This window comes from Lepidochelys olivacea (assembly GCF_965140295.1).
Source record: "Lepidochelys olivacea isolate rLepOli2 genome assembly, chromosome: 4".
NCBI lineage: Eukaryota > Metazoa > Chordata > Testudines > Cheloniidae > Lepidochelys > Lepidochelys olivacea.
This window is the reverse complement of record NC_140414.1, coordinates 128,336,593-128,361,278: the sequence shown is the minus strand read 5'-3', so window position 1 is coordinate 128,361,278 and position 24,686 is coordinate 128,336,593. Positions and strand designations below refer to the sequence as shown.

At 41.0% G+C, this 24,686-nt stretch overlaps 1 protein-coding gene across 1 annotated transcript in view; it reads left to right on the top strand.

Moving 5' to 3' along the window:
* DOK7 (docking protein 7) overlaps nt 1–24,686 on the top strand; it is a gene marked incomplete at its 3' end in the record, with an annotated part of 107,982 nt that overhangs the window by 32,891 nt on the left and 50,405 nt on the right. The window contains exons 5-7 of the mRNA XM_084625317.1: nt 3,759–3,878; nt 14,191–14,298; nt 16,409–17,283. Of these exons, the coding sequence (XP_084481443.1) occupies nt 3,759–3,878; nt 14,191–14,298; nt 16,409–17,283 (1,103 nt within the window). The remainder of the gene's footprint in view (nt 1–3,758; nt 3,879–14,190; nt 14,299–16,408; nt 17,284–24,686) is intronic.

Below are 24,686 nucleotides of genomic sequence, written 5' to 3'. Positions count from 1 at the left end.
AAAAACTTCAGAGTTCTGTCCGTAGGCATGTCCCTGTATACCTTGCTGAGTCACAAGGCGTGTCTGCCTTCTCTCAATGGGTCACTTGTATGGCTGATGGTCCTTAATGGGCCATCAAGCAGGCTAGGCAGAGCTGACACCAACTTGTCTGGGGTGTCACCCAGAAGCATAGCACAAGTTTGAACTACAGACAGTATAGAGCAGATGTGGGCAAACTACGGCCCGTGGCCACATTCGGCCCGCGGGACCGTCCTGTCCGGCCCCTGAGCTCCCGGCTTGGGTGGCTAGTCCCTGGCCCCTCCCCCACTGTCCACCTTCCCCCACAGCCACATTGCCGTGCAGGCAGTGCTCTGGCCCACCGCTCCTACTGGGCAGCATGGGGATCGTGGCTGGCTCTGGCTGGGTGGCGCGGCTGTGAGCTCCTGCTGCTGGTAAGAGGGTAGGGAGCGGGGGGTTGTGTCAGGGAGCAGGGAGTCCTGGGGGGCAGTCAGGGAGCGGTTGGATGGGGAGGAGGTACTTGGGGGGGGGCAGTCAGGGGATGGGGAACAGGGAGGGTTGGGAGTGGAAGTCCCAGGGGGCCTGTCATGGGGCAGGGGTGTGGATAGGGGTCTGGAGGGCAGTCAGGGGACAGGGAGCAGGGGTGGCTGTATAAGGGGGTGGGATCCCAGGGGATAGTTAGGGGTGGGGCGTCCCGGGCGGGGGTGGTCAGGGGACAAGGAGCAGAGGGGGGTTGAATAGGGGGTGGAAGTCCCAGGGGGGCTGTCAGGGGACATGGAGCAGGGGGGTTGGATAGGGGTTGGAGGTTCTGAGGGGGGCAGTCAGGGGGTGGGAAGTGGGGGGGGCAGAAACAGGGGCCAGGCTGTTTGGGGACGCACACCCTGCCCTCCATACAGTTGCACAACCCCAATGTGGCCCTCGGGCCAAAAAGTTTGCCCACCCCTGGTATAGAGCCAATACTTATAACTTTATGCATGGATCATTTTTGTATTTATAGATAGCATAATCATAACCAGCAAAACATAACCTTGTCTTAGACACCTTATTTGACACCCTTTATACAAGATTTGGTGCCACTACAGGACCTTGGAAGCAAGGAGTATTCTCACCTGAATCCCACCCAAAGCTTGCACACAGCAGGACTAGCATGCAAGGGGGAGAATGCAACCCCTGAAGGTGAGCTTCCCCTCCACCCTGAAGCACAATACATCCCCCCGGTATGACTCTGCATAACCCACATAGAGGCCAGTGCCTGAAAGAGACAATGAAATCTTTATTTAAGATCCCATATCTAAAGCGCAGCATGGGTGAAAACACAAAAGTGCTTAAGTGAGATGTGCACTAACAGCTATTAAAGGCTGCTGTTGAACAAAGATGGAGGATGACGTTGCCATAGAATACTTATTTATGTTCTTATGTACTAGATCTCATAGACAGGATGGCACTAAAAGGTGAAGGGCCTTGAAGATGAGTACAGAGGTGTTTTGCTTATTGTGATGGGGAAGTGGGAGCCCATGGAGGGGCACTATCAGGGGTGGCATCCCAGAGCAACAAGTCAGGAAGATGATTCTAGCAGCAGTGTTTTGAACGGACTTGAGTGGGGCAAGGAAGGAGGAGGCAAGGACAGAACGAAGGAAATGACAGTAGCTGTGGTATGAGATGATGAGGGCTTGGACAAGAGCATGTTCTGTGGCAAGAGGTGACAGGATTTACATACAGACTGGAAGGGTGTCAAGAGGGCCGAGTCAAAGATTATGCCCAGATTATGGGCCTGTGTCACAGGGAGGATAATGGCTGAAATCTTCTGTTTATCCATACTGCAGGGCACAAACTTCCACATGTTGCCCTTCTAGTGTGTCTCAAATCCAACTTGCAGGAACACTTCATGGTGGTGCATACAATAAGTTCAGTCTTGATGCCCGTTCAGTCATTGTTGTCTCTGCTGAGGTTGTCAGTCATGGCAGAGCCTTTTCTAATGTGGGCACTTGTCCAGTGGGAACTGGACTGAGATCAGCAAAAAACCAGCAACAGAAGATAATTTTTTGGTTATGTCTGACCTGAGTTGGATTTATACTGGCAACCTAGAAGTAAAGGATTCTGTATGGCATCTGCAATCCCTGAGCTATCTAGCCTCTGCACAACACTCAGCTCAAAGCTTGCTTATTTATTTACTTATTTATGATTCTCATTCTAAGTTTGCTGAGTGCTATTCTTAATGAATGGAAAGCAAAATACGAGAACAGAATGAAGGGTAAAGATCTGATGACAACTCATGGGATCACCTTACATTCTGTTAATAATAGGCACACAGAACTGATACTAGTTGTTTGGGTACGCAGGAAAATGGGTAAAAGAATTCTTAGCTTATAATACTGTGCAGAAAAATAACTCTTTGAGGACCAAGTCCTGATCTGTTTGAATATAATAGGTCAGGTTCTGCTCTTAATTAAGATGGGCTGAATGTGGAGTAACTTAACTAATTTCAGTGGAGTTACTTTGGCTATACACTGGCGTCACTGAAAAGAGAATTTGGCCCAATGGGAGTTTGTCATTGACTTCACTGGATTCAACCATAATCAGTAAAGAAATGTCCTGTACCTTTTTATTGTTTTCTGAACTTTTTAAAATGAAAACATTGTTTCATTAAAGCCACAAGTCTTCTGTGTATTTATAGATCTCAGACTGTGGAATTCTAAACAGCAACAAGTGCAGGGGCAGGTTGCAGCCCAAACATTTGAGCAGACCACACTGCAGCCTGCTCCTTCATGGCTGACTCAACACATACTGAGTCTCTTCCAATTTCTGCTCTTGAACCACCAGCAGTTACAGGCATTTTAGTTGCACTTTGATTGTGGTCAGTTTTGGGCCTGAAGAACGGTGGACAGATCTGTTTATCTATCGGTATTCATAGCTCACCAATCATCACAATATGTAGGTGTTGTGTATATAACTTTAAAAAGCACCCCTTAAACTATGGGAAAATTCATACCTGAGCTTCAAGACTCAGGCCTGTCTCAGTTCAGTTTAATCAAACCTTAATGCTAGCAAAAATTTAAGAAGGGAGGTTTAACCTCCGTGCTTCAGTACTTAAGCCATCTCTAACTATTAGAGGTCAGGTTGAGACCTAATGTGGGGGAGCAGATTATCCCACATTTGCCTACTGTGGGGTCCTTTCACTTTCCTCTGAAGTAGCTGGTACTGGTCACTATTGGAGATATGATACTGGACTAGATGGATCTTGGTTCTGATCCAGCATGGCAATTCCTATGTTCCAAATCCAAACAATCCTAAACTTGGGAGAGGTTCAGGTCTGAAATTTACTGCTCAGCCCCATCTCTAACTACAACTTAGATTTCTACAGTAAATACTTGATATGTAAACAAATCTCCTAAATTCTAAAGCAGATGACTGATGCAGCTCTGACCTGAGAAAGTTGATGTATAAATAAAAATATAAGAAACAGACAGCTGTTGTTTTCCACTGCTTGTATTTTGCCTTGGTTTAATTTGTTTTTGGTTGCATGACTCTCAGAAAGCTAACTGAGAAGGTAGAAATGATTGAGTCTGCTGCTTACAGTTTCTCGGATCAAAATGTGTTGCCATTAAATTTGTTCCTTTTATTTTTTTGCTCAGAATATATCTCACTGATTTCTTTCATGACAGCACACAACATTCTTTTGATCATCACATATAAATGTTTAATCTTTGTTTCTGTTATGCGTGCAGATGAAAAGTCTGTATTAATGTTGTGCTTTCTTTCAGGGGCTGGTGTTTTTTTCCTTTCTTGTGCCGAAGGAGAGCAGATCAGCTTTCTGTTCGACTGTATCGTTCGTGGCATCTCCCCGACGAAAGGCCCTTTTGGGTTGCGTCCAGTCCTACCAGGTTAATATAGGAAGTATAGAGTAACCGTGCAAAGTAGGAACTTGCCATGTCTAGCACTTATTGCTCAGATTGGAATTACAGCTTGCAGACACTTGATGGGCATGGACAGTGCAAAGTGATTTTCATTCTGAAATGTCACATTACAGATTTATCAGTTGAATGTCCCAGATTCCCTTGCTGCTCTAGCTCATTCATATTTCTGCTGCTGCTGGCCTTTGCCTGGTCTTATCTAACTGCACCAAAATATAATATTCTGAATAGGGATGGGCCCAAACCAAATCTGCGGTTTGAATAGTCCCAGTTTGAACCTAGATCCATATCTAAATCAGGCTGCTGGTTGTAATATTGAAAATTTTGCTGAGCCAAACCCCTAGAATACTAATTTTGGGGCTAGATGACCTCTCAAGCCCATTCCAAAGCCCACTGAAATCATTGGAAAAACTCCCAATGAACTTCTAGCGCTTTGGACCAGGCCCGTTCATCCTGATCTCACTCTTGCAGTTCAGGCTCTTCTCTGGTGAGTAAGGATTAAATTCCTTTTTCTGTTTTGTGGTATATGCTGCATGCACTGTAATGTTGAGAGAGAAATTAGATGTGATCTTGCGGGAGGTCTATCACCTTTTGGTTTTAGTAGGTGAGGAAATGTAATACGCAGTTAGAAGGAGTATGTCAAGCAGGGCAGGAAGGTGGAAGATGAGCTGTAGAACAATAGCTGTGCAGTGTCTGTGGTGAAAGAGGAAACTTTTAAAATGGTGGAGGGGGGGGGGGGCTTTCACATTTTTAGCAAATGTTTGTACGTCCATAGTTAGGGGTATTTAATGGCTTTCATGATAAGAATAATTTTACAGGATTTTTATCATTGCTGTAAACATGCAAACAAACCAATCTCTTGTGTTGAAATGTGATATGCAAGATTTACAGTAGAACCTCAGAGTTGCAAACATGAGTTACCACCCACCTCATTTGGAACCAGATGTACGCAATCAGGCAGCAGCAGCGAGAGAGAGACACACACAGCATTTTTCTTCTGCATAGGCAAGTTTCAAAGCTGTATTAAGTCAATGTTGTAAACTTTTGAAAGTTATAACATTTTTTTCAGGGTTACGAACATTTCAGATTTCAGAGTAGCAGCCGTGTTAGTCTATATTCGCAAAAAGAAAAGGAGGACTTGTGGCACCTTAGAGACTAACCAATTTATTTGAGCATAAGCTTCCGATGAAGTGAGCTGTAGTTCACGAAAGCTCATGCTCAAATAAATTGGTTAGTCTCTAAGGTGCCACAAGTACTCCTTTTCTTTTTGCGAATATTTCAGAGTTACAAACAAGCTCCATTCCCGAGGTGTTCGTAACTCTGAGGTTCTCCTGTAGTTTGGATGTGAAATTTTTGGAAAGATAGAAAAAACCTCTCAGTCCTACCACTTTAAAATTAGATGCATATTGTATACAGCACTTGATTAATCTTTTGCTTCCTTGAAATCAATGCTTCTATGCTACTGTAAATAAAACCAGTGAGAGAAAGGCAAATCAGGCTCATAACAGCTCACTAATTTTATATGCTGTTTTTTGCATTTATAATGTAAACATTAATTCATTTAAAAATGCCAAACAATTAATTCATAATTAAGTCTTTTTGACATGTACAAAAGTGGTTGGGATGTTCAGATTTATAATTTTGTCAGTTAGGGTATACTCAGAAAATTGTAATTTACATAAAGACTTTTATTATGGACAGGCAAAAACAAATTATTTAATTACATACAAACTTATTTGGTCTCCAAAAGAGGTTCAATTTGATAAAGAATTATGACTACTAAAGAAAGAAACCTTAATTCTAACTTTTGAGTGCTTGACTTTTGCAAATTTCATATTCTTTTAACATATTTTTTTTATATAATTTCCTTTTTTAAAAAAAAAAAATTAAAAGTTATAAACAAAAATTCCATCATGTAGAACTATGATAACCCTATTTTCTGGCCACCTTTCCTGGCTCCAGTTTCTAACCCTTTCTCACCCTTGAGCTCCAGCCCCTGTTCCCTAACCCTGCACCTCTTCCTATGCCTCATGTTGCTTCTCATACCCCTCTGCATTCCAGTTAGGCTGTTTCCTCCTTCTCCACCATGTTGCCTTGGGGAGCACTAAGAGTACAAGAAAGATGATTTCCCTGTTCTCGATTCCTGTGCGTGGTGTCAGAGCAGTCCCTAGCTGCCTGGAACAGCAACTGCAGGAAGGCCTGGGTCAACTATGCTCAGTGTAGATGGAGTCTTCAGAGAATTTAGCTGTCAAACTCTAACAAGTCGCTACTGAGCACGTGTGAACTGCTGTATTTTCAGAGACTGATAAGACAGCTATAGCTTCTCAACAAAGTGGTTGTAAGAATTTTTTTTTAACACGGGCGAAGCAACCTCTTTTCCCCTGATCTCATTCTTGGAAACAGCTTAACCATTTTATCTGAAACTTTACAAAATAATCCAAACAAATTACTGATAATCATTAAGTTCCAAATTGAGGCAAACTTCTGGAATGGTAAATTCCACCCTGAATTGTTTAAGTTGGGCAAAGTTATCAGCAACTGAAAACTGGTTCTTATAATGGAAAGTGCCACTCCCTGTGCTGCCTATAATAAATTTTGAGACAAATGGTGCCGCCCTCTGTTAGTCCAGATTGATCATAACCTGCTCCACTGGAGTGACACTAACTTCAGGGGAGTTTTTTAGATTTATATTAGTGTAACAGGGAGCAGAATTTGGCCCTGTGTTGGCTTTGTACAGTATATTAGGATTTACATGTCTAGGAGCCAGTTCTGCATTAGTTGCATGCCCAAATCTCCCTTTGGCTTTAATGGGAGTTTTCGGTGTGCGAGGAATACATACGAGACCCATATTGGAACAGATTTGAAAGAGGTAATCCAATAGGTTGAGTAAATAGTAGTTTCCCCACTAGTTTTTTATTGTCTAGAAAGTACAGAACAGCAGCTACCGTTGTCTGTTGTCTACAGTGTAGTTCATACTCTTCTTTGAGAGAATAAAATGTGCAGCTACAAGACGTGAACAAGAAGCAAAACGAGAAAGCAGGAATAATCAGGGTCTCTAATGACAGACAGGAGCTTATGAGAACTGGGAGAAGTATTTTACCCATGTCATAGCATTGCAGAATTGATTTGGGTGCGTTTACAGCTTATTTGGCTGTTTTGTCTTCTACTGAAGCATCAGAATTGGCTACTCCTTATGCAGGCAGCCAGAACTGAGGATTGCAAAGCATATATATCTGTGAACAATGGGGTACTTTTTTCATTAAGCTAATACAAATCAAAGAATTATAATATAAAAACCACCAGTGAAATGATCAAAACTGACAAGAGTCAGTGTGATGCGTTGTCTGTTGTTCTTGCTGTTAAACTCCCCCACCGACCCACACAGAGCACTAGGGAATGTCCGCTCCTCCTGTATGCTCTGCAGCAGTGGTTCACTAATAAACATTATTCTTAGAGCTGGCCATATTCCTGCTGATAAAGATGTTGGGCAGACAGAGGGAAACAAAAGTACATAGATCTCTTGAGGCACTTGAAATGTGTCAGACTGGGGGGACGGTGACAGAAACGCTCTCAATTTTTTCTTTTTTTTCCCCCTGAAGATTGAATGTGGTTATAGAAAATTGTCGCTTTGTTGACTAATCGATTCAGACACTGCCATTGCAGCTCATCCTGCTGCCAAACTCCCCCTTTAATTAAAAGGGCCAGACCCTCACATGGTGTAAATGGTGTAGTCCCATTGAAGCCAATAGGGCTACACTGGATTGCGCTTTTTTGGTATTTTTAGTGGCCTGCTATCTCCCAAAACTTGGGCGTAATTGTACTTTGGTATAAAAAATCCTCTGTGGATATAGATAAGTATGTATACTTCCCTCTGTTCTCTATCTGTTGTTTCAGGATTTATACTATATCAATCACTCTGGATGCCTAAGCATCTGTGGGCCGTTTTTCTGTCTTTTCCCTGATTTTCCTAGCTTTCCACTGTCATCATTCCTGTACAGAAATCAAATTGTGATCTACCATTCTTCACCTCCCACATCAACACTTCAGCTAATATATCCATCTAATGTTCCAAAAAATGCATCTATAGATTTTTCTACGGCCTCATCGTCAGCCGCAGCCAATATATGGTTTTAAAATTTATTCTCCCACCTATGAATTTTGAATGCTTCACAGATACATGTAATATTGTCATAGTAGATTGGAAAATGTACATGGCTGTAATCAGCAGTGAATGGCAGAACAATATACGGATGACTGTATGTGGACATATGGAAAGCAAATTAAAAAAAGGTGACCTGACTAGCTTGTATTATTGTAAGAGGCATATCTTTGCATGCAACTGCATTTCAGACTTGTGTTTATCAGGTGCCATTCAAAAGTTTAAGACGTGTGTTAAAATGACACAACCTATCCTAACTTCTGTGTAGTGCTGGAGATTCATGTGCAGACTAGTTTTCCTTATCAAGTATTCTATTACACAGAATGTACTGTATTACTTGAAAAGGTCAGGTTGCCAGCAGCTGCATACTGTATCTGGCAAGAGTATCAAAATCCACCCAGTCTGTTGAAAGGAATATGTTAAATAGATAAATCAGCCCTGCACTTTAGCTAACTAGATCTAAACTTCCTTGTAGTGGATTATACTCAGAAATACTCAAGTTATTAATATTATTTACATTTACATTAATTAATGCAAAGTCATGTTAATACATTCTTTCTTGGGGCTTTATTTATGAAATCTTCTGAATGGCGTAATTTGGTTGGTTTAGAAGTTTAAGTATGAACTAGAATTTCTTTCCACAATTTGCTGATGGATTTTGGATTTTTGCCTTTGACCACCCCTCTCTGACTACTTAGAACTTAGAGACATGCCTCCTTGACAGCCTCAAGAAGGAAAAGGGTCCGTAATGTTTGCTTAATGTAACAAAGGCGTTTTTGCGAAGAGAGAGAGAATTTAGTGCAGTGAAAGGAGTCAGATTGAATTTTCCACTATCCACAGAATAGGTATAGACTGGGGAAGCAGCAAGTCAGCTTCCCCAAGCTTCCTTCCAGTATGTCTATGGATAGGAGGAAATGATGATGTACACCTCTCGTAGCCTTTTATGTGCAAAGTTCACAGAGCATCTTTGCTAAATGGTGCTCTGTCATTATTAAATATTAACCCTAAGAAAGTGTAGGGGCACAGGGGAAAGTATAAATTGGAAAACTAGCATATTGTCTTGTTTTTATTCACAATAGTGATAATTTGTCTAATTAAAAAACATCCAATTTCCAAAGGTGGTGGCCTTAATTGCATGCATAAGTGGGCACATAGCTACGCAAACGTGGCCATTATATGTTTAGGTGCATACTTGTTTGCTCAAATGCAGGATTTGCATGGGTAGTTTAGGTATTCAGTTTTGAAAAGTATAGTTCAGTTGTGTAGAAAATATAATGAACTTTTGGTACAAAAGTATTTTCCTGATCCATGCTTTCTTTTCTAATATACATACTTTAAGAAATCTGGTGTATATGAAACTTGTTCTACATTTGAATAACCACTGTGATGCTTTGGAATGGATCATTCAAACAAATACACACATCTCTATAATAATTAACCCATTATACATCAATCCAAAATAAAATTTAGAAGGAAAAGATGTGATAGTTCACATTTATTATTAATTATTATTACATATAGTATTTGTTGATGGAGCAACATGTGAGCATTAAAGACACAACCCCAGCCATGAAGATGTTACAGTCAAAGAGCTTGATCCTGCAGCATTTTAAATTGCAGCAGCATCCCCAGGCTGCCCTATAACTGGAATGTCTGCAGTGTTACGGCCCCATTTCAGCATGCCCTTGGTACACTTACTGTGTCAGGGCTCGTGAGTGATGATGTGCATGGGCTTATGGTTGTTAGCTTTATGGCTGTTGTCCACGGTGCCTGTGCTGAGGGAATCCTCCTTCAATCAGACATGGAGCTTCTTAGGTCCCATTTACACTCTCTGTCCCTTTTTACATGATGTAAAGGGGCTGAACCAGGTGTAAGATCACCGTACACTTGTAACAGCAAGGATCTGACTGACACATGCAAAGGAAGGATATGCAGAGATTAAGGCTGCTGCTCCATCCTTGACTGATTTTTGTAAAACAATGTAACATAACACAGTAATACATTTTTATGGCACCTATAATGCAAGGACATCTCAAAAAGTTACGGATTCATCTTTTATGGATCAAAATAAATGACTAATTTTAAAATAATTGATTTTATTAAGGCTTTTGACATGTCCCACATGACCTTCTCCTAAACAAACTAGGGAAATGTGGTCTAAATAAAATTACTATAAAGGGTGTGCACATCTGCTTGAAAGGCCACAGTCAAAGAGTAGTTATCAATGGTTCCCATAGCTGGTAGGGTCCAGCAGGAGTCAGTCCTGGGTCCAGCACTCCACAATATTTTCATTAATGACTTGGATAATGGAGTGGAGAGTATGCTTATAACATTTGCAGATGACACCAAGTTGTGAGGCATTGCAAACACTTTGGAGAGAGGGTTAGAAGTCAAAACAACCTTGATAAATTGGAGAATTAGTCTGAAATGAACAAAATAAAAAATTCAGTAGAGACAAGTGCAAAGTACTGAAGTTAGGAAGGAAAAATCAAATGCAAAACGGGGAGTAACTGTCTCAGTAGTAATACAGCTGAAAAGGATCTGGGGGTTATAGTGGATCACAAATTGAATCCTGGAATAGGCTTTCAAGGGAGTTTGTGGAATCCCCATCTTTGGAGGTTTTTAAGACCAGGTTGGACAAACACCTCTCAAGGATGGTCTAGGTTTACTTGGTCCCACCTCAGTGTAGGGAGCTGGACTAGATGACCTCTCGAGGTCCCTGGCAATCCTACATTTCTGTGATTCTACATAGTGCTCATTCCATGGTCTTGGAGCTTTTAAATACATGAATAAAATGTCACAGTATGAAAGTATTCAAAATATCCCACAATGGACTGCTCAGCTGGTTCTAATGAATACCCACCAACGCTCATGATAAAAATAAAATCCCTCCATCATAGGTATCTCAGTCAATTCAACCTTCACATAACCCCCTGCTAATTGACCAGGAAAGTAGGGCCAGGGGAAGATTTCAGCAGCTGATGCGCAGCTTTCTTTACACAAGGGGATCCATTTCTGTTTGGAAATGAAGTATTTTTCTTAATTTGAATGTTTGCATGAATCTAAGTGCTTAGATACTATGGGCTCAGGTGTATGGACAACCTGGGGGGGGGGAGAGCGAGAGAGAGAGAGCGAGCTAGTGTTCGTGAAATGATTCTCTGGCTAGAGCTCTAATAAGATGTTGCGTGGGAAGATGCTGTAAAAACTTCCTCAGACAGCTATGTCCAGACCGGTCATCCTATCGCTGTCCTGGGATTCTCTGGAGCAGAGACTGCCTGTCATGGCAAGTTATTACACATTGTTTAGTGGTTTTGTATTGTGCACAAATGGGGTGTAGGATGACACCATCAACCCGTTTTGACTTGTGACCTAAACCAGTATTTTTAAAAAACCAAACAAACAATTCTCTGGAGATCAGAAGCCTTAATGCACTTTAACCCACGTTTCCTCCTAGCCCATCTTAATCGGTTCTTTCATATAGATTCAGTCTGGTTTTGTTCACTCACTCACTATACCAGTCTTGCACTTGAAGTGCTTTGTAAAACTTATCTCTGCTGAACTACATCCCCTTTTGGATGTGAGAGCACGTGACTAGAGACAGCAGAAGAAACCACAGCATGAAGAGCATGCCAAAATGGAGGGGCGTTACAGCTAACAGCTCTGCACCCTCAGGTCGTGGACAGATACAAGCAGCAATTTGCAACCTGGTATACAAAGAGCCAACTCCTCGTTTAGATATGTCTGAGTTGAGCCATGAGGACTGATGGAGAAATCTTGCAATTTACACTAGCAAGGTTCCCACTGTATGCAACTGGAGTTTTGCTTAAGTAAGGATGTGCAGGATTTGGTCCTAATCAATGCCTAAAATGGGATGGGTTGCAGGGGGATAAGGGTGGGGTCACAGACCCAGCCTCCAAAAAAAAAAAAAAAAGTCTTTGGTGATGCCTCTGAGACATGTCACTAGCAAAGAGGGTTATAAAGTCAGTGGACCTCAGGATGGCCTGGAGTTGTGAAATGGGAGTGACGCTGACTTTGTTCCAGTCATGATCATTGATAGACCCAGCATTTCTTTGAGAACACTTTAAGCCCTGTCACTTGCAGAGCAGCTTTAATGTTCAATATAAGTATCTATAACTAATACCTAGTATACCCAATTCATTCTGTCAGTGGGAACCAGGCTACTGATCTGCAGAAATGAAAAGCCCACCTGGATGGGGAGGAAAGCTAAAGAGTGCGTCGTGACTGTAACCTCTTTTCCACCAAAGGGCTTAGGGCCAGCTGATGCAGCCCAGAAAGTCAGTGGTGAGGGTCAGGGCAAGGGATCTGTGAGATATTTTGATTGAGCTCATTCAAGTACTTAAAAGGTTGTTACAAGGAGGGGAATAAAAATTGTTCTCCTTAACCTCTGAGGATAGGACAAGAAGCAATGGACTTCAATTGCAACAGGGGTGGTTTTGGTTAGACATTAGGAAAAACTTCCTGTCATGGTGATTAAACACTGGAATAAATTGCCCAGGGAGGTTGTGGAATCTCCATCACTGGAGATTTTTAAGAGCAGGTTAAACAAACACTTGTCAGGGATGGTCTAGAAGATAATACTTGATCCTGCCATGAGTGCAGGGGACTGGACTAGACGATCTCTCCAGGTCCTTCCAGTCGTACGTCTCTATGATCTCCTGGATGTCCTTGGCTGGTCCTATACAACCCTGGCTGAATTGCTAAGCCTACTGTCTCCAAAGGTGGCCAGTAATAGCTGTCACATGGTTGTGAATGTCTCCATTGATGCATCTGCACTGTAGGAATGAACCAAGCCCGAGTCTTTGAGAATGGAGAAACACAATGTAAAAACATGGAAATCTTGGTTTCCACAGTTAGAAATTGTTCATAATCTCAACCAGCCCATGAACAGCAATGTATTTCTCTGTTTATCCTTCCTCTCTTGTTAAATGATTCCGTATATATTTGTTACAGATGCTGTGACTATCAGTGTGAGCAGGAATGTGGTAACTGCAGCTGTGCCAAAGCTAATCTGTATTGTATCTCACATTTGCTTCTTTTCCTGTGTAATTATGAGACCAACTGAAACTTCTATGAGAATGAGTTAGCAGCCCATATACACTGCAGCTGTTAAACATGCCGTACATTTTTAAGATGTTTACAGTAATCTTGTCAAATTATTCTCAAGAATATAATAATGATTGCTACCAACATCTGGTTTTATCATGCGTGGCTGGAAAATGAAGCGATACAGAGAAGAATGGCATGTTTTCCGAGGAAGGTGTACACTCAAGTTTGTGAAGTGTTCAATACCTTCTCCCCTACCACAGGAGGTGGTGGGATCCTCTCTCATTGTGACATTTCATTGAGCTAGACTGGCTAAACCAGTAGAAAATATACTATAAGCATATAAGCAATAGTCCTTTATAGGCAAGGTCTAATTGACCTTTTCTCTGTCTAATTTTTACAAGGTTTTAAAAAAACACGTATGCTGGTATCCTTTTAAATAGCTGGCCCAGATGACCTCTTGAAGTCCCTTCCAACCTCGTATTTCTATTATTCTAACTTGCATGGTAGCAAAAATATTACTGTCTTTGAATTAGTTTATAAATCCACACCAGAAACTCTCAGAGTGAAAACCCAGCCCCCACTGAAGTTAATGGCAAAACTCCCATTGACTTCAGTGAGGCCAGGATTTCACCCTTAATTTTAAAGGTCACATACTCTCTTCTTAATCCCCCAGATCTAGGTTCTCATCTGGGCACTCAACTGCCCTTGATTCCAGTGCAGTACCTTTCAGGATCAGTCCCCTAGTTACTACTTTTGCTGACTTTAGGTTAGATCCTGAAAGGTACTGGGCACTCAGAACTCCCACTGATTGCTCAGTGCCTCTCCAGGTCAGGCCTAAAGGTCACTTGTCCCATATCCTATGACCTTTTGGAGAGGGGAAATAACAAGATAAAAAGTTTGTCAGTGAGATGTTACTTAGGAAGGTAGCCTATGCAAACACATGACAAGGTTTGCTAAAGCCCTACAGTAGAAGATGCAGTATAACATTTTGTTGTTTTTCTCTCAGTAGTTTCACTGACTTTTTCAAAAACTTACCCATTTGTTCCTTTCTTAAAGATCCAAGCGCAAATCCAGCCTACATGGAGGAGAGAGTGGCCCACGAAGCTTTGCAATTAGAAAAGCGTCTGAGCCTACTATCCCATTCAAGTCGCCAGGGCAGTGGAGGTAAGAAGTGCCTACGATCAAGCTATGATACAAGTCTGGATTTTATTTCAACGGTCTTTTTCTTGAGGCTTTTGACATAAGAAAACCATAGCTTTTTAAAATATTGAGTCTTCCAAATGTATTGGACAAGGTCACTCTCTTAGCTCCCTTTGCTTTAAGGGCATGATCAAAAGTCCACTGAAGTCCGTGGGACTATTTCTGTTGTCTTCAGTGGGTTTTGGATCAGGCTCCAGAGCCCCAAGTCAGGAAGGTACGTAAGCATGTGCATAACTTTAAGCATGTGAGTAGTCACATTGAAGTGAGCAGTCTCGTTGAAGTCAGATATGTGATTAAGTACCTTGCTGAATTAAGGCCTATGGCATGAAGTGACTTGCATAAGTCACACAGCAAATCTCTGGCACGGTGAGGAACAGAACCTTGGTTTCCTGTCCTTTGACGTTAAACCCTTCCTTTTTCTGTGTCTTTGGGCGCGTGTATGCATGTCAGTCTTAAAGACATTTACATGTGGAGGCATAATTTGGTGCTTAGTGTTTCTAAATATACATTTACTTCCAAATATTTTTAAAAGCCAATAACCATTATAACTTGCTTTGTCCTCAGTAAAAATCTTCTTTGTAAATAGATTCACACATTCCAGGGTGTATTTCTTGTGCTATGCTCTGGATTTATTGTTCTGATTTTTACTTATTATATACCTTCTGGTAATAAAACTAGATCTTCCCATCTGGAGCCAAAGAACATGAAAAACAACAGTCAAGAGTCAATGAACATAGTGGGGAAAAAAAGGTTAGATTTAGGGGGCTATATTTTGATTTCCTTTGCATCCGTGCAAATCCAAAGTGACACCACAGAGTCCAATGAGGTTACCATTGTAACTGAGAATAGAATTTGATTCATGCTCAGAGCATTGAGTGATGCAAATGGACACAGCACCAATGATTTCAGCAGAGGTATACCTATTTACACCAGCTAAGAATCTGTTCCACCAAGTCTAAAATTAATACTAACAAAATGACCCATTGTCTACCCATTAATTTCCATTCTTAAGTAAAAGGGCAGAAAATCACTTTCTATACCATAATACCTTTAATTGGGATGAAAATGCCTGGCTGTCCTTACCATGACAATTCATAGCCTTTTCTTAGTTTTCCACTTCCAGTGAGTGCTTCAGGTATGTATGACCTTCTGTGCAAATACTCTTGCTACAGCTACTAGTGGGGAAAAATAGTTTTTCAATCCATGCATAAATGTATCATGGCGGGATATGTGTATATATTATGAATACAAAACTGTCATCATAGCCATATCGGTTACATTTTCATCTGCTCACGTGATGTATAGTTTTGTTTTTCTTTGGAACGTGGTAGAGTTTAGTTTCGGGTCTATCAGCTAAAAGATAATCTCGAGCTGAACAATTGATTTTTATATCTGATGCCTTTAAAAATGTTGACTTTGCAATTGTTCAATTAAAATTCATTGGTAAGAGATAAAAAGCATCAAACCAGCCTTGGCTTGGGTGATGGACTAGATGACCTCTTGAGGTCCCTTCTTGCTCTACATTTCAGGGATTTCTATGAAACAGAAACTCATTCAACAGCTTCAAATCAAATACAAATGTTGAAATCTAATATACAGCTCGTGGCAATTTAGAATTAAAAGTTTATATTTTGGAACATCCTCAGATATTTTGAGGTCATTTGGCCTACTTCTCCTCTCTGGTGTAGGTTAGGAATAGCTGAACTGAAGCCAGTGAAATAACACTGGAGTAGAATATATGCTGATGTATATTTTACCCCAGTGTTATGTAATTGGCTTCACTTCAGCTATTCCTGGTCTACACCAGAGAGGAGATTCAGGCACATAATCTTCAATTTTAGCATAGAATGTGATATATTTTCAGAGATACAATACATTTACACTAAGGGCACCAAGTTGTTCTTGAATCTTTTTCCAGGGGTACAAATTGTAAGATGCACTCTGTTAATATGGCAGAACCAGCCCTCCCCTGAGACAGATAGAATTCCATGGTCCTCTCTGCTTATTTGTCCTTTCCTTGCTTTTAGTTTAATTATATTTTGAACATGGGTTGATCTAGTTTCTTTTATTTCAGGAGATGATAGAAGCCTGTCAAGTTCGTCTTCAGATACCAGCCACTCGGACGCTAGTGTTGGGAGTAGGTTAACAATTTGGCCTGAACAGTCTTCGGCCAGCACCTCTCAAGAGAGTCATGGACTGGTACCTGCAAAGGGCATTCATTTTGGGGAAGAAAAAACGCTTGCAGAAGGGGCACGTGGCACCACCAAACCACCTCCTAAGCCTCTTCGGTCTAGACAGCTACAGGAAATAGGTCGTCAGAGTTCTTCTGACAGTGGGATAGCTACTGGTAGTCACTCTTCTTACTCTGGAAGTTTCTCTTCCTATGCTGGGAGTCTGGATATTTGCCATGGTGATGAGTTTGGATCATTGCTTAGCCTGCCATTGAACCTTCCTTCAGATCAGAATTTATGTACTTGCCTGCACAGTGAACCCCAGAGGAGCTTGGGCTCAGAATATCAGGTTCCTAGCCCTGTCAGACATATTTATGACACACCCAGGAGTTTATTACAGGCAGCTGCTATAGATGTACAACACAAGAGTGCGGATTCCACCCAACCAAAGGACCAGGACCCAGCACCTCAAGGCATTAGTGACCCTAAGGTGCTGGTACCACACTCGGAAACACGGATGGCACCTGAGCAGAGCCAAGACAGGGGGAGGCATGCATCCTTACTCCCAGAAAGCACCAAAGACTCAAGTGATGAGACATATGTGGATTTTGTTTCGAGGTGGTCAGATGTAAAACCACAAGGACAGGTGTTAGACTCCAAAAGTAGTGAGCTGGCACCACCTAGTGGAGTCCCAGCTGACCCCTGTGAAATATATAGCCCCCACCCTGGGATGGCAAGAGCTCTCTTTTCAGCTTGTCCGATCTGTGGTGGACTAAAGGTAAATACCTAATACTGAGCAGATGCTAACAAAGACTTAAGTACCATATTTAACACCATTAATTTAAATGATGTAAGGATGTAAGAATAGTTGTGAATTGCAGCCTATTTCTTTTTGGGATAATGACATTTGTGCTGTTTTATGGGTATGTTGAAAGATTCAGTAGATGGCAACCTCTCCCCTCCTTAAAAAACCATGTCTGGAACAGGAAAACATTGAAACATATAGACCATCAAGCATTGTCTTTCAGTGGACCAGATTCTTTCCTTGGATACACATGAGTGACTCCCATTGACTTCAGTAGAAATGTCACAGGCACATCGGAGGGTTGAGTTTGTCCCGTGATAATTAATTTAGTACAAATGAGGATGTCTTGCTGTTGGTATTCCTTGAGTAGAGTGAAGGGAGGCTGAAAAGGATGGATGATATGCTAGGATAGCCATTTTTTAAAAATGCATATTTATTTTGACAGATAGTTGGTTTGTGCTCATGACTGTAGTATGTGAGCACCTTGTGTGCATGGGGAAGCCAGAATGGTGGCGCTTCTGACTGGTGAAGGAGAACATAAGAGCTACTATATTGGAACAGACTAGTGGTCCATCTGTATCATGACACTAAGAGTGGCCTGTGTCAGATGCTTCAGAGAAGGTGCAAGAAACCCAGAAGTAGCTGGTTATGGGAGAGCCAGCTCTCAGGAAAAGTTCTTCCTAACCATCAATAGTTAGAGGCTGACTTAAGAACTGAAGCATGAGGGTTTGCATACTTTCCTACACTTTTGTTTATTTTAAAATATTTACTATTATGATTCTGGATATTCTTGTTATCCATATAAATGTCTAATCCCTTTTTGAATCCTATTAAATTCTTGGCCTCAGTGATATCTTGGTAATGAGTTCCACGTGCTATTAATGCATTATGTGAAGAAAATATTTCCTTTTACCGGTTTTTTAGAAGATTTTTTTGTGGTGTTTTTATTGTGGTTGCTAAACTGGAACTAGATAAAGCTGTGTTCATGTTGGTGAGGCACAGAAAACCTGGGAAAGAGAGAGAGAGAGAATGTAAAAAATTAGGAACTGAAGTATAAACTGAGAAATCAGGCAAAATTATCTCACTTAGAGAAACAGTTGTTAAATAAGGTAATTTAAGTGTATAATTTTAAATGAGTATGTGGGAGAGAACAGGTTTTCAAATTCAGAAGAAGTTAATCAGCTTGTTGGGCTGTTGGCCTTTTCTTGTCCTGCAGCGCTCTATGTGCTGGTAGTGCAGTCTGTTTTAAAGTCTCTGGGCACTAGAGGATGGTATTGGCACGCTACGTCTTCAAAACTGTAAAGGACTGAAGTCACTACTCCCCCCTTTTCCAGTCCGCTCCCTGACTGGACGATTGATTCTAAATGCATTAGACCAGACATCATGTAGGAGGAAAACTGTGAGGCCACTGTACTTTCAGCCATTCTAACAGTAGGGAAATGTTGGAAAAGGTCTTATGCAGAATGGATGGTAATCTAGAAAATAAACAGTGACATGAGAAATGCTGCCCTCCCTTGAACTTGTTTTAGTACAGGATAAATACTTTTGCTTTTCTTCCCTGCCCATCTTAAAGAACTCTGAAAATATGCTTTACTGAATTGTACAAATAACAATTGTGTTTTTGTTAAAAGTAATCAAAACCATTATAGCAAGATTAGTTATTTTAGAAACGACTACTGGACCCTGTCCGTGCCTTCTTTACATGTAAAATGGTGCAGGCACAAACCCATATTCTGTAATTAAATATTTCCTATTCTACATGCTGTGAATAGGATACATTTGGGATACCACTAGGAGCAAGCTGAATTGAATCATGGATTACTTGACATCAGTTCTCCACATCTATTTGAAGATGTTCAGAAAGCCTTTATTGGGCCAATGTTTTGCATGCTTTTGCAATTTCAGATAAACTCTTAATTAAATTGTGTTGATGTTTTTAAATTCCTGATATTTAGTCTAAGTAAATGAGATGGAGAGAACAGTATAGTCCATAACAGTAATGAAGTACAGCAGCAGTTTTTCATGTTCATCCTTGTTAGTGAACTTTTGCAAATCTTGTAGTCCTTACTCAGGCAAAAGTTTATTTCAATGGTAATTTGACCAAGAAAGAAGGGAGTAAAAATGTCAAGACTGGAGCAAGTACAGGTGTGCGGTGTCCTCTGGCAACAGAACCAGTAAGGGAGGCCGGATTTGGGGTTATGGTGCAGGGGTGTAGACACCTGTGTGTCAGAGAGCTGTGTATCAAGGGACTGAAATGGGTCTGGGATAGAAGATGGAGAATGCTGGATGTGGAGGGTAATATTTGCCTTTTCTAATCAAGAGTGACTCCAGTAGCTAGTTAAGGAGCAAAATCGAGAAGGCTCATCCACTCCACTAGTGACTGGAAGGATGATGACCAGAATGCAGGACATCAACATTTGGCTTGTAAACTGGGAATCTTCCATGCTCAGACGGAAAATATGGCAGTAACGCTTTCCTGTTTCACTCAAGGTGAAGAATATAACCACTGAGCAAATCTATTGTACATTGAAATAAAACATAAAGGAACTAGAAATATATTAGCAGCTGAGGTTTAAGATTAGGAAGTAAATGTCCAAGCTCTTTTGTATTCTGTGGTACATTGCCCCAGTGTGCGCAAGATTCCCTTCATTATAAACTGCATTGTGTGTGCCTTTGCCACTGTATTTTCATATAGGTATTTTCAGTTATGCAGATAAATATTTTAGCTGAGATCCTTGTATAGTATATACATCAGGCATATTTTAGGCTCAGAATCTTGGATTGTTTTTATTAAGGTTTATAGATTTATTACTGGGCCATGTTCATTCCGTTTCCGACTACCTAGTCACTATTAGAATGGGGAATAGCACTTCACTGTACAAAATTTTTTTTTCTGTAACTTCATTTGATGCCATAGTTTAGGAAATAACGTCAAGATTTTTATAGAGTGTTGGTGTTGGGTTTTTTTAAACTCCTCCATTGTTTGTAAAATTTCATAGAAGCCTGGAAATAAAACTGTCTTTTCCAACTGATTTTGTCCTTTTCCATCTGGCAGATACGGTTTTCCCTGCCCCAACTGTCATCCTCTTGCATTTTGAATGGATATGAAATGAATATGGCTGTTTTTATTGACTTCCTTGTGGTGTACCAACATCAGTGAAGGTAGCAAGAAATGTGCCTAACTGTGGAAATGGTGGCCCCGATCTTATATTCCTGGCTTACCCCAAACTCTCATTGATTTCAATAAAAACAAAAGGAGTACTTGTGGCACCTTAGAGACTAACCAATTTATTTGCGCATGAGCTTTCGTGAGCTACAGCTCACTTCATCGGATGCATACCGTGGAAACTGCAGCAGACTTTATATACACACAGAGATCATGAAACAATACCTCCTCCCACCCCACTGTCCTGCTGGTAATAGCTTATCTAAAGTGATCATCAAGTTGGGCCATTTCCAGCACAAATCCAGGTTTTCTCACCCTCCACCCCCCTACACACACAAACTCACTCTCCTGCTGGTAATAGCCCATCCAAAGTGACAACTCTCTACACAATGTGCATGATAATCAAGGTGGGCCATTTCCTGCACAAATCCAGGTTCTCTCACCCCCTCACCTCCCTCCAAAAAACACACACACAAACTCACTATCCTGCTGGTAATAGCTCATCCAAAGTGACCACTCTCCCTACAATGTGCATGATAATCAAGGTGGGCCATTTCCAGCACAAATCCAGGTTTTCTCACCCCCACCTTCACTGATGTTGGTACACAAACTGAGTTTGTTTGTGTGTGTGTGTGTGTGTCCCCGGGAAAAGGTGGGGGGGGTGAGAAAGCCTGGATTTGTGCTGGACATGGCCCACCTTGATTACCATGCACATTGTAGGGAGAGTGGTCACTTTGGATGAGCTATTACCAGCAGGATAGTGAGTTTGTGTGTGTGTTTTTTGGAGGGAGGTGAGGGGGTGAGAGAACCTGGATTTGTGCAGGAAATGGCCCACCTTGATTATCATGCACATTGTGTAGAGAGTTGTCACTTTGGATGGGCTATTACCAGCAGGAGAGTGAGTTTGTGTGTGGGGGTGGTGGAGGGTGAGAAAACCTGGATTTGTGCTGGAAATGGCCCAACTTGATGATCACTTTAGATAAGCTATTACCAGCAGGACAGTGGGGTGGGAGGAGGTATTGTTTCATGATCTCTGTGTGTATATAAAGTCTGCTGCAGTTTCCACGGTATGCATCCGATGAAGTGAGCTGTAGCTCACGAAAGCTTATGCTCAAATAGATTGGTTAGTCTCTAAGGTGCCACAAGTACTCCTTTTCTTTTTGCGAATACAGACTAACACGGCTGTTACTCTGAAACCATTGATTTCAATGGGAGTTTTTTTGTGCATGAAGAGTATAGGATTAGACTAAGGTTTTGCTAGTTAACTTGTTGTGACTCAGTCAGCATAAAAATAAAAAGCATTGTTTTTCTATGGGTCTGTTATGAAATACCAGCATATATTCAGCCAGTTTGATTGCTTGATCATCTGGAATACCACTACCTCTGTGGAGATGAGGGTCCCAATTCACTTACAATGGTACAAATCAGGAATGACTCTACTGAATTCATCCATCTATGGTACTTGTATAGCTCCCATTACCATCGTATCTGAATGCCTCACAGCCTTCTGCACAACACCCCTGTGAGGCAGGGAAATGGGTGTTATCCCATTTTACAGATGGGGAGCTGGGGCACAGAGGGCTAGATTCACAAATGGCACGTTGATGGTGCAACACCTAACTCCCAGGCTTTGGGGTATTCTGGGGTGGAGCGCTCTCAGTCTCTCCTGTTGGAAATTTGTAAATAGTTAAATATTCATTGGGCCAGAGAGCAAAAGGGAGAGTCTGACTCTCTAGCATGGTGGTTGGAGCACTCACCTGGGATATAGGAGACCCAGTTTCAAGTTCCTGGTTCAGATCAGGCAGAGCAGGGATTTGAAAACACATCTTCTACATCCCAGGTGAGTGCCCCTATCTGGTGGGCTATTGGTGATAACAATGGGTGGGTATCTCTGATTTTTTGTGAGAAAGAGCTAGCCTGTCTTAGGCCCTTAGGTGGATCCAGGGGTGGGTTCACAGGCTGTGACTGAGCAGAGTCAGGCACCTCCCTCAGGCCTGGACTTAAGTGCCTACCCACTCCTCTCCTTGGCATTTCCTACTGGCTAGCTTAGGTAGTTACCTTGCTCAGCTTGCTGGCTGTTGTGAATCCCATTCTGAGGCATCTAACTCTGTCCATGCACTGTAAAGTGAACCTGGGTGCCTGGCTGAGGATTTCACTGAGCATCAGGCACCTAAAAGTTTGACATTGCAGTGCCCAAGTCCCTTTGTGGATCTAGTCCTAAATAACTTACCCAGTGTCACACAGGAAGCTTGTGATAGAGAAGAGGCTTGAACCCAGGCCTCCTGAATCCTATGTCATTGGGGATAAAAGCCTATAAAATGGGTGTGAAAGAAGAATGTCTGTAGGATGTAACCTTGTGTAATGGGATGGCCACAGACAATTTCATTGTTACATCTGTAAAGGGAAGTTTTTCAGTTTTTTTGTTTTAACACTGAAGTTTTCATTAGTGGGAAAAAAAAAAAAAGATGCTAAAGAAATCATAGAGGTGCTTTATAATTAGGCTGGCAAAGCTAGATTTTTTAAAAATAATGTTGATGATTAATATTGATTATGTTTAAGCATTTTTTATTCTCCATTTTAATGTTTACAGTTGTGCAAAATTTTAAGCATTTTTTCAATATTTATCTATTTACATTTTCAGAGTTGTGGGAAATAATGGGGGGATCAGATAATTATTTAATGACAGTAGACTGAGATTCAGAAAGTTAAGTCTTTATAACCTTCAAAACACAAATTGTCAACATCACATGTCAAAATATATACACAGTAAATATCTTAAATGAAACTCAAATAAGTTCTTAAGCAACATTTTTCTTACTTTGCCTATCTGTAAATTTTGATTATTATCAATGGAAATATTTTTAATCATTGGTTTTTACGGTGAAATTGGTGTTTACTGATAAATCTAATCCTTCCACATCTGTTTATAATGTACAGTATCAGTATACACATCCATTTTTCTACTAGTGTCATCACACTCCCATCTCACGTAAGACAGAACTGTTCATTTGTGCCTTGTAATGTCTTTGGTCTCTTCTAATTTCCAAATATAAAGGACAACATAGGAAGACATGTCATTGGCAAATACACTTATCAATATTTAAACTCTGTTTGTTCAGAGGTTTGTGTAACTCAGCTCACATAACAAATATGATACTTTTAATTCTTATCAGCACATATACACATTTTCTTCTAAATGACGATAGGTAAGCTTTGTTCTAAACAGATTTTTTTGCCTTTCAGTCAGCTAGTACTAGAAAATCTCTACTAAAAAAAAAAGTCTTACTGTCCCTTGCGTGTAAATCAGTGTGTTCTGAGGCTTAACAATTCTGAGAAGTTATTTCTATATGTAAATCACCTGCTGATTAATACTGCTATGAATGCTTTGCATTTCTATACTTTTTCTTTTCATTTGAGGAGTTTAAGTGCTTAAAAAAATTAACCCATTTTAAAGATATTGAAACAGACACAGAGAGGACCTGACTAGATCAGATCAGCGAGACAGCAGCAAAGCAGCTCTGTCTCCCATTTCCCGGGTCTAACCATCAGACAACACTCTTTATAACCCTTTTTTCCATCTTTGAACATCTCCATTGAACCTCAACAAAAATATTCTACTACTTTTACCTTTAAAACTCCAGGGCAATTCTAAACTGCCTGGAAAGACTGTTCAATTTTTAAAGCTCCACACCTTCCTCTTCTTCTTCCATGATCAGAGCTGTAGGCAGTTCCTGAGTGTTCCCACTTATCTGCTCTCATTTTTCATTTACAAATAGGCGCTGATGCTGCACCACTGAAATCAATGACCGATTTGACATTGACTTCAATGGGAGTGAACAAGGCCCATAATAAATTGTGGGCTTTGTCTTACGTAGTTTCTTTTTCTGTTAGAAACACTTTAATGCATTGGGCCAAACTTGACTTGATACCATTTCTTTCACAGAGCTGCAGTGAAGAAGCCTTCAAGCCCAAATGCTTTAAAATACCTGATAACACAGACAAATCCAAAAGTTCCAAATAAAAAAAACCAACCCACTGATTATTGTGCAACATGTTGTAACCTAATTATAAAAGGAGAGACTGTCACACTCATATACAAATAAATAACAGCCCAACAATAAATGATATTTAATTGCGCAAAGAAGAGGTATGTCTGGGGATCTATTACATTTGACTGACTCACTATGAGAATGGACTTTGATGCCATTGG